This window comes from Rhinolophus sinicus, chromosome 13 (assembly GCF_057876585.1).
Source record: "Rhinolophus sinicus isolate RSI-liver-muscle chromosome 13, RSI-T2T, whole genome shotgun sequence".
NCBI lineage: Eukaryota > Metazoa > Chordata > Mammalia > Chiroptera > Rhinolophidae > Rhinolophus > Rhinolophus sinicus.
The window spans coordinates 62886095-62902283 of NC_142513.1; the positions used below are offsets into that span (position 1 = coordinate 62886095).

At 51.4% G+C, this 16189-nt stretch overlaps 2 protein-coding genes and 1 long non-coding RNA gene across 4 annotated transcripts in view; 1 reads left to right on the top strand and 2 right to left on the bottom strand.

Moving 5' to 3' along the window:
• Nucleotides 1–82: 82 nt before the first annotated feature.
• CHRNA3 (cholinergic receptor nicotinic alpha 3 subunit) lies at nt 83–13225 on the bottom strand. Of its 2 annotated transcripts, XM_019751245.3 has the most exons (6): nt 12988–13224; nt 11298–11437; nt 11148–11192; nt 9518–9627; nt 3886–4897; nt 83–1285 (listed from the first exon to the last, which is right to left on the bottom strand). In XM_019751245.3, exons 1-6 carry the CDS (start codon nt 13040–13042, stop codon nt 1157–1159), a joined length of 1491 nt encoding a protein of 496 aa, XP_019606804.2. In that variant the 5' UTR covers nt 13043–13224; the 3' UTR covers nt 83–1156. The 2 variants fall into 2 exon arrangements, with proteins under 2 accessions (XP_019606804.2, XP_074173659.1); XM_074317558.2 differs by lacking the exon at nt 11298–11437 and having other exon boundaries at nt 12988–13225.
• The window catches only part of LOC109457956 (uncharacterized), a 25925-nt gene continuing 14567 nt past the window's right edge, over nt 4832–16189 (top strand). The window contains exons 1-4 of the long non-coding RNA XR_002139125.3: nt 4832–4962; nt 6039–6206; nt 7931–8046; nt 15808–16063. This is a non-coding gene — a long non-coding RNA (uncharacterized LOC109457956). The remainder of the gene's footprint in view (nt 4963–6038; nt 6207–7930; nt 8047–15807; nt 16064–16189) is intronic.
• The window catches only part of CHRNB4 (cholinergic receptor nicotinic beta 4 subunit), a 10461-nt gene continuing 9431 nt past the window's right edge, over nt 15160–16189 (bottom strand). Inside the window, exon 6 of the mRNA XM_019751247.3 lies at nt 15160–16036. Coding sequence (XP_019606806.2) covers nt 15896–16036 — 141 coding nt within the window. The 3' untranslated portion in view covers nt 15160–15895. The remainder of the gene's footprint in view (nt 16037–16189) is intronic.

Here is a 16189-nt window from a genome sequence, read left to right on the forward strand (position 1 = left end):
CTTAATCAAAATGTGTTACTATTAAGAAAGAACCTAAAACAATAAAACTCTTAGAAGAAAAAAGGATAAATGCTTTGTGACATTGGATTTAGCAGTGATTTCTTGTATATGACACAACAGGCACAGATTTAAAAACATAGACAAATTGGACTTTATGAAAATTTAAGAATTTTGTGCATCAAAAGATACTATCAACAGAGTAAAAAGACCACCCACAGAATGGAAGAAAGTATTTGCAAATCACATATCTGATAAGGGATTAATATCCAGAATATATAGCATGTATACATATTAACAAAAGAAAAAATTCAAGAACGTGCAAAGGACTTGAACAGACATCTCTCCAGAAAGATACACAAATGGCCACTAAGCACATGAAAAGATGCTCAACATCACTGATCATTAGAGAAACGCAAATCAAAATTACAGTGAGACACCGCCTCACACCCATGAGGACGGCTACTACCCAAAAAACACAAAATGTTGACAAGACTGTGAAGAAATCGGAACTCTTGTGCATTATGGGTGGGACTGTAAAATGGTGCAGCCATGGCTGAAAACAATATGATGCTTCCTCAAAAAGTTACAAACAGCATTACTATATGATCCAGCAATTCCACTTCTGGGTATATGTCCAAAAGAATTGAAGGCAGAGTCTCCAAGAGATATTTATAGAGCCATGTTCACAGCAGCATTATTCGCAATAGCTAAAATTTGGGAACAACTCAGGTGTCCATCAGTAGATGAATGGATAGCAAAACATTCTGACATCTGCTGCGACGTGGATGGACCTGGAGGACGTTGTGCTGAGTGAAACAAGCCAGTCACAACAAGATGAACACTGATTCCACGTAGATGAGGTGCCTGGAGTAGTCAGACTCAGAGACAGACCATGGAATGGTGGTTGTGAGGGGCTGAGGGAGGGGAGGATGGGAGTTATTGTTTAACTGATATACATATAATTTCAGTTTTACAAGATGCAAAGAGTTCTGGGGATAGAGGTGATGGCAGCACAGCAGAGTGAATGTATTTAATACCACTGAGCTGTGCTTGTAAAATGGTTAAGATGCTAAATTTTATGTTAATTGTGTTTTAGCGCAATTTAAAAACAGAGCCTCCCCCCCCCCCCCATTCGCCTCAGGCAGATGCACAGTGTTTACAAGTCATCTCGGGCCATCAAGGGCTGCAGAAACAGCCCGGCTGTCCCTAAAATGCACACCAGGATGAATACCCACAGAAAAATGCGATCGATCACCATGGCAACATACTTCCAGTCGTCTTGAATCTGAAACGCAAAAGGAAGAATTATGAAAGAGGGAAAAATAAAGCACGGAGAAGACAGTGTGAACACATTTTCAATCCTGAACGTTTAATAAATATATTGCAGCAGCAGCAGCCACCATTCCCTCCAAAATGCAAGCAACCTATTTTTTCAGTGATGCAGTCTGCAGAAATGTTCCATTCTCAAGTTTCTCTTCAGGCCCTAGAGAAACAGTATCAAACATGTCATGTTATATCCGCTTTAAATCAGCAATTCTTAATGTATACATTACCTATTTTTTCTAAGTTGAATTCCAATTTATAAAGCTTGTAAAGCTAGTTAGTTGACCTCCACCTCTGTAGAGGAATTTGGGCCTTTGTTAGAATAGCGAATACATCATTTCCCTTTGTTTCAAAGTACTAGTTCTTACCCTGTTTTAGACCCTAATTTCCTCTTAACATCTGTTCCAGGAATGAGAAGCCCATCATCACTCCTGCTCTCCCTGCCCCCGCCTCCCCGCCCCACAACTAACCAAGTGTCATCTTCAGTTATAAGGCCAAAGAATCATGGAATTCTGTACGGTTATAGAACAGGCTAAAAATCAGAAATAATTGCTGATAAAAAGTACAAGACGGAAAAAAGAGCAAGACTAATTGTATATAATAGGACTTCAATTGAGGCTGGAAGTAGGAAGGGGATTGTATGTTAATTATACTCCTAGACAACTCAGAAAGCAAGGAAACCATAATTGAATTGAGAAAGAGAGAGCCGATGAATCAACTGATTTGGAAGAAATAATCACATAACAAAGAGCCAGCATGTGAGGCAGTAATTTAATTAAGTGACATTGAAATCGTGTGGGAGAAAGGATTTATTTCACTGTGAAGAGCTGGAGTAAATGTGTCCTCTCGGTGACACCAAGGAGTCTAGGTACAATTGCAATCATAATGCTGTCTTTGCCATAAGGTACTTTATTTGAATTCCTAAGATTCTGGTGTGCAAGTGCTTCAAATACACAACAGACCCCGTGTTCTCTCCCCACCTCTGTGGCTAAAGGTCAGGCCTGTGAGGCGGGGTAGAAAGCAGAGGTTTGGAGACAGACTGGTTGTGATCCCAGTTCAGCTGCTTTCTAGTCGTGAACATCTGGGTGTATTATGTGACCTCTCTTCGTCTCAATTTCCACATCTGTAAAATGGGGATAAGAACAGTACCTACCGCAGAGGGTTTTTATGAGGTTTAAATGAAATGATATGCCCGACACAGGGTCCTTATGAATGATACGTATTGATGTTAATGCTGATTTTAAAATGACCATTATCCAAGTATAAATCTTCCTCTGACAGCAATTCACAGGGTTTAGCCTGCTGAAGAGAGATGGGACTTCGGTCTCACACAGGGATAAAAGAGTGCTACAGAAAGAGCTGGGGGAAAATTAATGTTATGTCTGACTCTTAGTCTTTAAGGGGTTATGATATTGGCCATTCTCTGGAAACACTGGACTAATGAGGACTAACAGGTACACAAGTTTAGGCAAAATGCTGAACGAACATGAGTTCCTGGCTGCCTCCCCCAGCCCAGCCCTGGAGGTGCCCCACAAGACTGTTAGGACCTGGGAAGGTGCGGCCTGGTGAGTGTGAGCTGGGTTGTCCTGGGGGGTGGGTCTGGGCAGGGGAGGGCTGGGGAGAGCCTGGAGCTCTGTTCTTTTCTCCTGTCCACTCCCAGCCGGGTGGGCGGGGCTGGGGTGGGGTGCGATGGGGTGTCAATTGGTTCAAACACTTTGGAAACCTTACAGTATCCACTAAAGTTAGAAACGCAGCTCTCCAGTGATCCAGCGGTTCCACTCGTACATATTCAAGAGAAATGATTATATGTGTTCATCAAAAGACACAAATAAGAATGTTTGTAGCAGCGTCATTCAAAATAGCCCCAAACTAGAAATAACCAAATGTCCAGCAACTGTAGAATAACAAAGCAGAGGGCAGCACAGTTATATTGTGGAATAGTACACACCAATGAAAAAGACACAACCGAAAGGATAAACCTCGAAGACATTTTGTTGAATGAAGGGAGCCCGACATGAAGGCGTTCATACTATGTGATCCATTTGTATGAAGTTCAAGGACCAGTGGTTACGGAGGAGGGAGGAGGTGCTGAGTGGGGAGAGGCGAGAAGCTCTGAAAATGTCCTGTATCTTTACTTGCCTCATGGTTACATGGGTGTACACAGAATGCAAAAAGTCATCGAGCTGTGCACCTAAGAGGTGCGCACTTTATGTAAATTATACCTACGTGGGGGAAAACACACAATTAGAAAGTAAAATTAAAAATCGAAGCTGAGCTGACCAACACTAATTGGAGATCACTCCAGCCTGTCTCCTGATCGACCTCTTGGCCTGGGCTGCTGGCACCATATACTCACAAGCTCTGTTACCCCATTTTAGAAGATAGGCTCAGAGAGGGGAGGTGACATGTCCCAGGACATGGAACTGGCAATGGAAGAGCTGCCTTGAACACAGGCCACTGACTCCAGAGCCTAATTTCTTAACCCAGCCCTAACCTGTACCCATGGGAGCCAATGCATGTTTGTTGAGTGAATGAAAGACAGACGTAATGACATGTCCTTACCTCTTTGGCTTCATTTTGTGCTTTCATATTTTCAGCAATATACTTGACACTTTGGATGGCTTCTTTGATTTCCGGTGACAAAGCAGAGACGGACAGCATGGCATTGACAGAGTCAGAGCTGGAGCTTCTTGGGAGGTTGGCACTGAAATTGGAGACTTTCACCCTGCGGTGGTGGCAGTAGCTGCACATCTTGTCCTGGCAGGGGTGGCCTTCCTTGCAGCCTCTGGACTCCGTGCGGCTGAAGCAGTTCAGGTTGGAGAGCTCAGCACTGTAGACGGGTCGCGGCCTCTGAGTGGTGCCCTCGTTGCCCACCGGCCTCGTCATGAACATGACCCTGGGAAGCACGTTCAGGAATATGGTCTTCACCCACGCGGGCATCGTGTGCGTGCTCGGGGTTCTGTAGTGCACGTTGAGCACAAAGACGGTGATGACGATGGACAAGGTGACGAAAATCATGGTGAACAGGAGGTACTCGCCGATCAGGGGGATGACCAGCGAGGTGGACGGGATGGTCTCGGTGATCACCAGCAGGAAGACGGTCAAGGAGAGCAGCACGGAGATGCACAGCGTCACCTTCTCGCCACAGTCAGACGGCAGGTAGAAGACGAGCACGGTGAGGCAGGAGATGAGCAGGCAGGGGATGATGAGGTTGACCGTGTAGAAGAGCGGCAGGCGCCGGATGTACAGCGAGTACGTGATGTCCGTGTAGATCTCCTCGCAGCAGTTGTACTTGATGTCGTGCTTGTAGCCGGGGGCCCGGATGACGGCCCACTCGCCGCTCTCCCAGTAGTCCTTGAGGTTCATGGAGGAGCCGATGAGCACCAGGTCGATCTTGGCCTTGTCGTAGGACCAGGACCCGAACTTCATGGTGCAGTTCTGGGAATCAAACGGGAAGTAGGTCACGTCGATTTTGCACGAGCTCTTAAAGATGGCTGGAGGGATCCACGTCACTTCCCCCGTGTACTTGAGCAAGGCTTTGGTCTTGTCGTCCACCTGGAAATCTCCGACGGCACTGCAGAGACGAAGGGGAGGGTGACGACACATGGTCATTGCCACGTGGCCGCCCCGCACCAGCAGGTGAGTGAGTGGCGGTGAGACTGTGGGATGTGAGAGCTCAAAGTGCCGTGAAAGGTCTCATTCGCCAGCACGTTTACCAATGGGGACACTGAGGCCCAGGAGCCTTCCCAGTGGGGGTGTCACTGGTTCATCCACAACGTACAGCACCCGACTTGATAGTTACTGAGATACCCCAATGCCAAGAAGGGAAATTTTCCCCTTTAAATAAAGAATGGCCTGAAAGTTGTCACTGTGGATGCAGGTGGCCTTTGGGGATATTTGCCACCCTCCGTCCCTGTGGTTTGGACCTCAGTCATGCCTTCTCCTTCAGCTTCCATTGGGCGCCCGATATGTGGTCTCGTACGTGTGTGCGAGGCCACTGTGGGAGCCCACTCCCTTTAAACTGAACCTGACAGGTGGGTTTATGACCACACCCCATCTCGACCACTCCCCACACTCCCCACCCCTCCCAGCATTGTTTTAGAACGAACAGTCGTGTTCCGGATTCCTCGTCTGTCAAATCCAGTATAACGTGTTTCTTTACACCTGCTGTTTCCCTATCTCGCCACATTCTTCCCGTGTTTCTTCTTCCTTCCTTTTAGCTATGTGTACCCTGACTTTATTTTCACACAGAGATACATAGCTTTTTTAGATCTGTCTTGTTGGTATTTATAAGCTGGGTTGTTGAACAGAAGAGTTGCTGATGTCCAACTCAACCCCTTGTCGGTCTTATGTCTGTGTGGGCCAGCCGTCCTTCCAGCAGCAGCCTTGCCCAGGGAGAGCTCGTTCCCCTGGATCGGCCCTGTGGATTTCTTAGAGTTCTGCATTTGAAGGCATTTAGGTCCCTCAAAAGGGAACAATCACCAAACCCATTGCCCAAAGAGCTGAGAAAACGAACAAAGCTAAGCATTTAGGGATATTTTTGTGCTCTTGTTACTGGATGGGGCCACGTGAAAACAGAAGGGGTGTGCCCAGGGCGTGGCTCCCCGCTAGTCTTTGGCCTCCCGCCCCACGTGCCTCTGTTGCACGTGGAGACTTGATGCCAAAGCTGGAAATAAGCTTACCTTGGTGCTGGAGCCCATGTCTGCTTTTCCCAGGGGTGCTGGTCACTGTGCTGAGGCCCACAGAACCTGGCTGGGTCTGCCTGGACCAGAAGCCTGTTTGCTGCCGGGGCAATGTCAGCAGCCCGTCTCTGCCACCGGACGACAGAGACGATGAAGACCTAGCTGGGACTGACACAGCACCAGCCACACAGAGGGCACTCGGTAAGTACTTTTGACTGAATGAATGACCAGAAAATAAAGCTCTCACCTGCACAGGGCACCCAAGAGATGGCGGCAGCACACACAGCAGAGGTGGCAGGGTCTAAGCCAGTGTGTTGCTGAACAAGAAAAGGCAGGGTGGCTGGTGCCAGGGACTAGCTGAGGTATCACTTTAACAGAAGGAAAGGTTAAGAGTGTGAGTGGGGAGAGGGTGCTGAGTGGTGGGAGAAGGAGCAGGAGGGCATCAGTTTTTTCTGATCCCTCCAAATTCCCTTAGAAAAATAGGGCAGCCGGGATAGCAACTGACAAAACCTACTAACCACATGATCACCAGAGGTTCCATGGAACCCGTGGACCTCAGGATATGGGCATGTGGGGTCGAAGCCCCAGCACCAGCAGAGCCTGCGCAGGAACATGTGGGATTAGCTACGGGCTGAGGAAGAGAAGGGGGAGATCTCATGTCCTAAGAGCCCCAGACGGAAATCACCAGGAAGTATCCGCCCCTCAGAAAAGAAGACCCCGCTCTGCGTTGAATCTTCAGCAGGGGAAACAGTGAATCAAAGGGCCCCACAGCTTCTGGTTTATGGGAGGGAACAAAGAGAGGTGGTGGGATCCACTGAGGGTCTGCAGAGGAGTCAGTCAGCCCGGTGTGGGCTCTCGAGGAGCTCGGAAATACCTCCCAAAACTCCCTTCCAGCTGGAGAGACCCACCCTGAAAAAGACTGCTTAGGGTAGGATCCAGACCGAGCGGGGCAGGGTGAGAAGAGAAAGTTCAGAAACTAAAGAAGCTGCTGCTCTCAGACTAGAGGCGGCTGCATGAGAGGCCTGCCCTCTAATGCTCCGGGGTAACTAGGTGAGGGGGGCTGTCAAGCAGGAGAAACAAGAAGCCCGTCCTGAGCCACTGCCGCCCGCTCTGGGAACTTGTCTTAAAAGTTCAGAATAGGCCGCCTATTTAAACAAGAGCAACAGAAAAGGATCAGATTGAACTCCACATCAACAGACAATAAGGAAAAGATAAAAATGAATAACAATAACACCAGCCTTAGGTGCACGCCGGCAGAAATACAGCCACAGAGCAGATGAAACTGATAACCTGATATTACCAATCGATCTAAAAGAAAGTAAGAAACCTTCAGAAACTCTGAAAGAGCAGCGTGAATCAGAACTAGAAAAGTTAACAAATAATTTGGCTAAGCAATAGGAGGACATATAAAGAACTGACAGAACCTAGGAAAGAATTAGGAGAAAAGAAAGAAAAATCATTTTAGAAGCAAAGACTGAACTAGAAAAAAGCAGAACAAGCAGACACCATGGAAAGCATAGTAATGGAAATAAAATACAGAAAGGAGAAAAATTCTTTTAAATCGAAGACAAAGAAAGAATTTGAGTGAAAGTAACATAGGGAGAATATAGGTAAATAAGTTCCAATATATGTATAAAGGACTTTCTGGAGAGAGAATCAGAGCCATGGAACAGAACAAGTGTGAAAAACAGTAATTCGAAAAAAGTGGAGTAAAAGGCTTATGTACGTGGGACAGAGCGAAACCAGTGGACTGTAGAGACAAAGGACAAGTATCCCTCGGTCACCCACGCGGAAGAGCAGCCCACCTGTGCGTAAGCTGGCTCCGCATTGCAGTTTGCCCAGAACAGTCCTGGCCTGCATCTGTGCTGCTGCCACCTTACTAACAGTGTCCCCCTTTTCTCCCCAAACTCACATGATTTGACAAGAACAAGAAAATCAGACTGGCATCAGATTTTCACAGCAACACTTCGTACCAGAACACGAGCCAGCGTTTTAAAGATTTTCAGGGAAGGAAGGACTGAGCCAAGGATTTTCTCTCCAGGTAAGTGACCGAAAAATATCCCCTAAAGAGGCCGCTGTGGGTTGTGAGCTTGTGAGAACTTAGGGTATCTTGCGAGCACTTTCTGCGCATTCTGTTAAGAGTGCACTTCAGAAAACAAAAGCTCATAGAAGAAACTTTGGCGTAAGAAGGTAAAAGGTGTTTTTTGTGTTGAAATGAAGAGAAAGAGTTGGATGATTTTCTCTAAGTGTTATTATGTTCAGCGTCAGATTCTAAGGACATTCCTTTGGATATTTGCTTGTCCCGAGTCCAATTTGAAGCACTTCACCATGTCTCTCAGTGTTGTTGCCAGCATACATCCTAGAGCACTGCAGCAGTTCAGCCATGATTTCCAGCAAGCAAACAGCTCTGCTATTTAAATCGTAAGATTAAGAATTTTGCCCACTTTCTCAGTTCTAGCTCAGCAGAAGTTCTGAACACACTGTCTGCTCCCCAACAGCCTTTGCACAGGGGACTTCTAGGGCGCTTCACATTGTAAAACCAGCTGAGTTTATCTTGTGTCCCAGTTCTCTAAGGACCGATTTACAAATACAAATTGCATGAAAGAATCATATTTATGATTGCTGTATTTTCTTGGGAAAACAGTCAGTAAAACACAGACCATCTCTGAGTGGTTAAAGATCCCCCTTCTTTAAGCTACTGACCAGAAAGTGGGGTTCAGCCCAAAACATAGCTTCTCCAGTCATCATACTAATAGTAAAACATGTTAATTTGTACTAATACGGCATAAAAACCTAAACGCAGAATTGTCTTATTCATTAAAACCCGATTAGACTAATTCTGTATGAAATGTTGTGCTGAAAAATGCTTAATGGTTGAAACATTATAACTAGAGCTAAAGCACAGCTGCGAAAATGATGTGTTTTAATACCCGAGAACGAGCTAGCACATACTGTAAAATACCGGTTGAAATTCTCGTATGTTTGCCTAATAACAGAGCTTATGTGTGGAAAGTGTCGGCTCTGTGTGGCCTTAGGAGAGCGGTGCCATGATGGGCAGGCTCAGAGCGGCAGAGGAGGGAACTGAGGCTGCCTGTAGCAGTGGGAGCTGCGATGGGGGCGGGGTGGGCAGGCAGGGGGGCAGAAGAACAAGCCTCCGTGAGGCCTGAGCTCATGGCGCCCGCTGGGACCCGGCGCACAGGAAGGCCAGTCCTAGGCAGGGCCTGGAGGCCGATGCCCCTCCGTGTGCCCCCTTCCTGCCCTCGCTCTAGTCTGTCACTGCTCATTTGGCTGTTAAAACTCAGGCCTGTCTCCCCTGCTGCACAGCTGGCTCCCAGAGGCAGGGAGCTGTCTGCTCTATGCACACTGTTTCTCCAGCCACTGGTACATAGTAGGTGCTCAGTGGATACCCGTGGATGAACCAGTGAATGAAGTTCTATAGGAAAAGTCTGGGCAGGGCCAGGCTGTGAGGGCAGCAGGCCAAGGCCCCAGGGGTGGGGGCCGCCCTCCCTTACTTGTTGTACAGCACGATGTCTGGTTTCCAGATCTTCTGTGCAGGGACGCGCATGAACTCCGCCCCGTCATAGTCGGCAGGGTTCCACTTCAGCTTGTAGTCGTTCCAGATCTGGGGGGCAGGCAGCAGAAGGGCCACGCGGGTTACTTGTCCTGACACCACCCCCCTCGGTGAAGTCCTTAGCCCTCCCCATCACGGAGCCGTCTCCATGCTGCAGACTGCACAGCCTAACCTCCCGTGTGGGTGCTGGGGGGGGCAGCACTGGGCCTGTGCAGGCCGCCTCCTGGCTCTCCCGGAGCCACTGCCACCGTGACTGGGCAAGGCTGTTTCTCCTGTCACACAAGCACCACTGGTGCTTGCTCTGGTCACTTCTAGTGCCACGTCCAGGCCCATGCTGTAAGCTTATATGTGTCCGTCTCCAGGAGCTTCTCAGGCATGTTCCCACCAAGCCCCAGTGACGGGGTGCCACACAGAACAAGCCCCAATAACATGGTACCAGTCACACACAGAACAAGCCCCAGTAATGGGGTGCCAATCACACAGAACAAGCCCCAATAACGGGGTGCCAATCACACAGAACAAGCCCCAATAACATGGTACCAGTCACACACAGAACAAGCCCCAATAACGGGGTGCCAATTATACAGAACAAGCCCCAATAACATGGTACCAGTCACACACAGAACAAGCCCCAGTAATGGGGTGCCAATCACACAGAACAAGCCCCAATAACATGGTACCAGTCACACACAGAACAAGCCCCAATAACGGGGTGCCAATTATACAGAACAAGCCCCAATGACATGGTACCAGTCACACACAGAACAAGCCCCAGTAATGGGGTGCCAATCATACAGAACAAGCCCCAATAACGGGGTGCCAATCACACAGAACAAGCCCCAATAACATGGTACCAGTCACACACAGAACAAGTCCCAGTAATGGGGTGCCAATCACACAGAACAAGCCCCAATAACGGGGTGCCAATCACACAGAGAACCCTCTTCTACCTCCAGGTTGGGCAGGATTGGCCTCTGAAGGGTTCTGGGGCCCTCTGGGCCTTGGGTGCAGAGGCTGGGAGACCAGAGCCTTGAGCCCTGAGAGGAGAGGTGAGGCTGCGGCCTGAGGGGACGTGAGCACCGAGTGGCCCACCTGGCTTTCCAGCCTCCTGGGGGAAAGGGAGGCTGCACGGGCTGAGCGCTCAGTTGGCTGGGCTGCTGGAAGGTCATTGTTAGGCCAGGTCTGGGCACAGCCTCCCTGGGGGGACGCATGGAAGACGATTTCGTTGGCCTCCGTCGGAACAGGAAGTCCAGAGCGCCTGCTCCCACACTACCAACAGCGACCACACATCTGGTTCTGATTTAAGGGTGCGTTTCGGGAGCCAGGGCTCCAGGCCCAGATCTGTCTCATTTTGTTGTGTGACCATGGAGGAGCCTTCTCCCTCCAAGCTGTTATCTGTGGCTTGAGGGGCCGGGCCCTGCGGTCCTTCCGGAGGGGAACCATGGGACCCAAGCCCAGGAAGAGACAGCCCAGCCGGTCAGTAGACCCCAGCTTTGGGCCCTGGTTGGTTCACGGATAGCAAATAAAGTGACTACCACAAGGGGCCGCAGTGCTCAGGGCTGGTCACTTACTTGCTTGAGCCACAGGTTGGTCTCCATGATCTGGTTCACCTCATCCTAGAACGACAGGTGAAAGCAGATGCGTGAAGCACAAAAGCAGGCTGGCTCTGGGAAGCCTCTTCCCGAAGCCCCGTACCCCACGGCTGTGGCTCCCGCACTCACCACCTTCACCAGCTGGGACATGGACACCTCAAACTGGATGATGACGGGGTCAGACACGTTGGCCACAGGCCGGATGATCTCGTTGTAGCCTTCGAACAGCCTCTCAAACAGACGGTGCTCGGCCTCGGAGCCACTGGCCACTGAGGGAAGCAGCCCTGTCAGACCCTTCTCCTCACCAGGGATACCTGCCCACTACTGCTGCCTCTCTACCTGCTGGGGTCCTCTGGGACCTCTAGCCTGTCAGGCTGGTTTCTCTCCTTCGAGTTATAGATTGGCAAACTGAGGCCCAAGAGGGGTAGGGAGTCCATGAGCTCACACACGCTCAATGAGAAGCACAGTGGCTGCAGGCCTGGACCCTGAATGACAAAAACCCTGTGAGCTGTGTGAGTTTAGGCAAGTGGCTTAACCTCTCTGAACCTCAGTTTCTTTATCTGTAGAAACAGATTATAAACGTGTCTACCCCGTAGTGTTGTTACGAGTGAGGTGCTCAGCTCAGTGCTGACAAATGGTCACAGCTCAGGAACTCTGCTTATCTTCATTGTTGCAGTGGGGCCGGTGTGTGTTGGCCTAGCTACGGCCACTAGCTGCTTCCGTGATGGAGATGACCAGTCCACTCCCAGGGGCAGGGCCACCTAGGACCATCCAGGGCAAGTGTTCTGCCTCCCAGCCTCCCAGTGGGAGACTGCAGGCAGGTCTGGGACTCTCCTTTATTCCACTCTGCACCCTGTCGTGGTTTGGCCACCAACTGTCTGTAGCCCTTCACGGCTCCCATGGTCTCCGAGTGTGACCCAGGGTTCTTGCTGATGCTGTCTTTACGTCCTGATCAGAGACCGGCACCTCTCTGAAACCCTTGGGGACCCCTGTGTTCATAAGCCACACCCCAAGCATCTCAAGTCAGCTGTCTGTGGCTGCCCACTTACAGATCTGGGGGCAATGGGGAGTGGAAGTGGGGGATCCTTGGTGAAGTACCACCCAGCTCATGGAGGTCTTGAAATGGGATCTTGCCTGCTCCTTTGCCACCACCCCAATAAAGGAGGGGCCACAGGCATGAGCTCCGTGGGGAATGCAAGGTGCTCTGAGTAGTGGGGCCCTGGGCACTAGGGGCGCATACATGGCGTTCTGAGGGCACAGCCACAGAGCCTTACCCTAACAGGGCCCCCTGCAGCCCTGCCAGACCCGCAGTCCTTTTGTACAACCAGCCCTCCCAGGCCAACCGAACAGCCCTCGGCGGCAGGTCAGGGCCACTTCTCCCTACCGGGCTCATGGTGGACGCTGAGCAGAGGCAGGAGGCGCCCTCGCTGCAGGGAGCGAGGAGAGACTCAGACCCGAGGGGAGGCGGGTGCGCTCTCCACCCTGCCAGGGGTGCCTTGGTCAAGTCTTTACCTTGCTCTGGCCTCAGTTTCCCCACCTATACTGCAAACGAGGAGGCGGGCGGGATTAGGCAGTGGAGCCGACGCCCGGGTCGTACCAGTCGGCACCCAGCGCACCAAGCAGGTCTCTGGAGGCGGTGCACCGAAGGGAAACGGGCGTTCCCACCCAGCTCGCCACCGGCAGAGGGAATCCGCGTGTGTCGGGTCCCCAGCCCCAAGCCGCCACTTCTGAGTCCCTCACGGTGCGCTCCCAGCGTGACGGCTCGGATCTCGCGTCCGCTCTCGGGCCACCGGTCCCTTCGGTCCCCACCCGCGCTTACCTGGTAGCAGCAGCAGCAGCAGAAGTGGGGGCGCCCGGAGCGAGTAAGCTCCCATGGCGGGTCCGCCCGGCTGCCGGGAGACCCGGCGCGAACAGGAGCGGACCGGGTGTAGTGGAGACAGACTCGCCGGTGGGCTCCCTGCGCAGCGCCCACTCTGAGTCAGACGGGGCGGAGCTCCGGGCTCCCCGCAACCCCGCCTGCTGCGGGCTCCAGGGTCTGGGCTGGGCCCTGTGTCAGGGTGTGTGTGCGGCGGCCAATCAGAGCATGGCTGCCGGCCCCCCCCCCCAGGGGGTACCACGTGGGATTCTCTGCTCTGGGTGTCCCACGTGTGTGCCAGCACCCGGTGGCTCTTCGCTGGGGTCCTGGGATCGCTGAGAGCCTCTCACACAGCTCAGATTTTGTTTGACGTGATTAAGTAGGTGTTAAATCTTTTTGGTGTGATAATGGTATCTGTGGTTTTGAGAGTCCTGCAGGGTAGGGGGCAGGGTGGGAGCCAGCTGAGACAGTATGAGCGGGGAGTTGGTCCTTGTTGAGGCTCAGGGAGGAGTTCTTGGAGGTTTTTAGAATGCTTGAACTGCTCCTTAATAAAAAGTGAAACAGAAGTGGGGGGGAATGAGGTGCTGGAGATGGGGCCATCAGAAAGGGCACTGCCCTCCCAGCCTCTGGCCCCCACCCCATCTGCACCTCTGGAGGCATCAGGAACCTGCAGTGACCAGGCCACTGTGGGCCCTTTGGCCTCTCTGACCACTGCGGGGGGGGGGCGCACCTGCAGGCTTCCTTGGGGTCCCTTCATCACAGGACAGGTGAGTCGCCTTTATTATTTCAAGAATAGGCCTTTACCTACATTAAAACCAGACGCAGGAGACATGTTGCAGGACCCAGAAAATGTGTGTAAGAATTGGGGCCTACCTCTCAGCCCGCAGTTAGTGCAGCCTCATTCTGGCCAAAAGCCCTTCATTTGGAAAAGACCGCAAACTTTACATGCCCTATGGAGGACTCATGTGTAGAAGATACAAAGAATGCTCAAAACTCAAAAGTAAGAAGAACTAGGTGTGAGGGGCCTTACTGGGGTGATGCAAATATTCCAAAACTGGATTAGGGTGATAAAGTTACCCAAACTGTGGAATTGCACACTTAAAATGGGTGAATTTTATGATATGTAAGTTATATCTTATTATAGTCGTTTTTAACTCTTACTCAACAGTAAGAAAACTAAAACCCAATTTTAAAAATAAGCAAAAGAATTAAAACAGATACTTCATCAAAGAGGATATACAGAAAGTAAAAACAAAACAAAACAAAAAACCACAAAAAGATGTTCAATATCACTAACCATTAGGGAAAAGCAAGTTCAAAGCCAGAGGTACCCTCACATCCACTGAGGCAGCTGCAGTAAGAGTCCGGTGCACCACGAGCGGCCACCGAGCAGCTGGGCGCCTCCTGCTTTGCTTGTGGGAGTGCACGACAGCATGGCCGCCCAGGAAACACTCTGAGAGTCTCATGTGGGTTAAACATCCAGTCCCGATAACCCAGCAGTCACACTTCTGAGTATTTGTCTAGAGGAATGAAAACTTGTCACATAGAGTCCTATACATGGGTGTTTATAGCCGCTCAATTCATAATTGGCCCCAACTGCTAACCCCCTGAGTGTGACATCCACATGACAGAACACAGCTCAGGGAGACAAAGGAACAAACTATTGGCACCCTCAACGACCTGGATGAGTCTCGAAGGCGTCAGTGTCAAGGTGGCACGCTATGTGTTTCATGTAAGTGGCGTCGTTGAGAAGACGAAACCCCAGTGACATAGGAGGACGAGTGGCTGCAGGGCCAGGCCCCGTGAGGCAGCGCGTAGATTCTGATTACACGAACCTATGCATGTGTTAAAACCCATTCTCCTGGCAGAAAGGCAGTTTTGTATCAAATTGTATACTTTTTAAAAAGTACTACTCAGTTCCACAAATACGCTGAGTGCCTACTAGGCGCCGGTCACTGTGGGGGGCAATCAGAGCATCTGAGGGGTGCACACGTGGGCCGTGGGCCGCTGTGAGCTAAAGCAGGGGGGGACCTGGCTGTGGCGCACGGAGGGACTGCCCGCCCTTGCTGTCATGTGGGGAACCAGGGCTGGCTCAGAGGAGGGGCGCGAGCTGGAAGGAGGAATTGGAGCCATTCATTCACTCAGCAAACATGTATTGAGCACCTGCTGTGTGCCAGGCTCTGTGCTGGGCCCCGGGGATGGTGCAGTGAACGTGACGGATCGGGTCCCTGCCCTCACGGAGCTCACATGCTAGTGGGTGAGTGTGGACCATACACATGCCAGCAAGTGAGAACCTCAGCTACTGAGGAGCTCGAGAGAGGTGGCGGGGCCGTGGCCGTGGGGGAGGATGCTTTGCAGTGGGTGACTGGGGAGACCTCTGAGAAGTGGCGTCGGGACACTGGTGGGTTGCAGTGGAGCCCTGGTGATGCAGCCACGGGAAGAGCCTGGGAGGTACTGGGGGAGGCAGGTTTGGGTAGAAGTTACTGCAGACGCACAGCTGTCTGCTGGGAAGGGTCCTGAAGTGCGTGAGCGACACACGGGGGAGTGGGGGGAGATGGTGCGAGGTAACATGCCCTGCACATAGTAGGTGCTGCTGTTAAGCTTGTCCTTATCCTGGTGCAGGGAGAACGACTGGTCAGAACTAAACTGTCCAAAGCCCCTTCCTGTCGGGGTTTCCTGGCTTCCAGAGGCCTTCAGAGGGGACAGTCAGGCCCCCAATCCTTGCCCCTCCCGTGCTGTGGCTGTTTGATGGGTTGATGGCCGATGGTATCATATTTCATTTAGGGCCTCAGCAGCTGCGACCCAGAAGAAAACAGCAAACTGTCCACATCACCTCACCCCACAACCGGGGTCCTGGGACAGACGGGGCAGCCTAGGGCCCCTCGGAGGGCGTGTGGTTCTGGAAGAAGGGGGGCAGGAAGAGCCCCACAGTGCCCAGCACACACACAACCACAAACACCCACAGGAACAGCCGGTCGATCACCATGGCGACGTACTTCCAGTCCTCCACGACCTGTGGGCAGACAAGCCGATCACACGGGTGAGTGCTGGGTCCTCCCTGCTCTCGCCCAGTCCCCTGAGTTGGGCTGGGGCCCCACAGGCTACTTGGGGTAGCAGGTTCTGAGAGTGAGTCGTGCCCCAGCTGGGTGCCTCTGTGACTCTCAGT

What these genes read in the sequence shown, in the direction of transcription:
- CHRNA3 (XM_019751245.3), bottom strand. Translation starts at nt 13,042, where the DNA reads ATGGGAGCTTACTCGCTCCGGGCGCCCCCACTTCTGCTGCTGCTGCTG. An exon ending in CCAACCTGTGGCTCAAGCAA is followed by an intron (nt 9,628 to 11,147) that starts GTAAGTGACCAG and finishes CCTGCCCCCCAG; the next exon opens with ATCTGGAACGACTACAAGCT. An exon ending in GACATCGTGCTGTACAACAA is followed by an intron (nt 4,898 to 9,517) that starts GTAAGGGAGGGC and finishes TCGTCTCTGCAG; the next exon opens with TGCCGTCGGAGATTTCCAGG.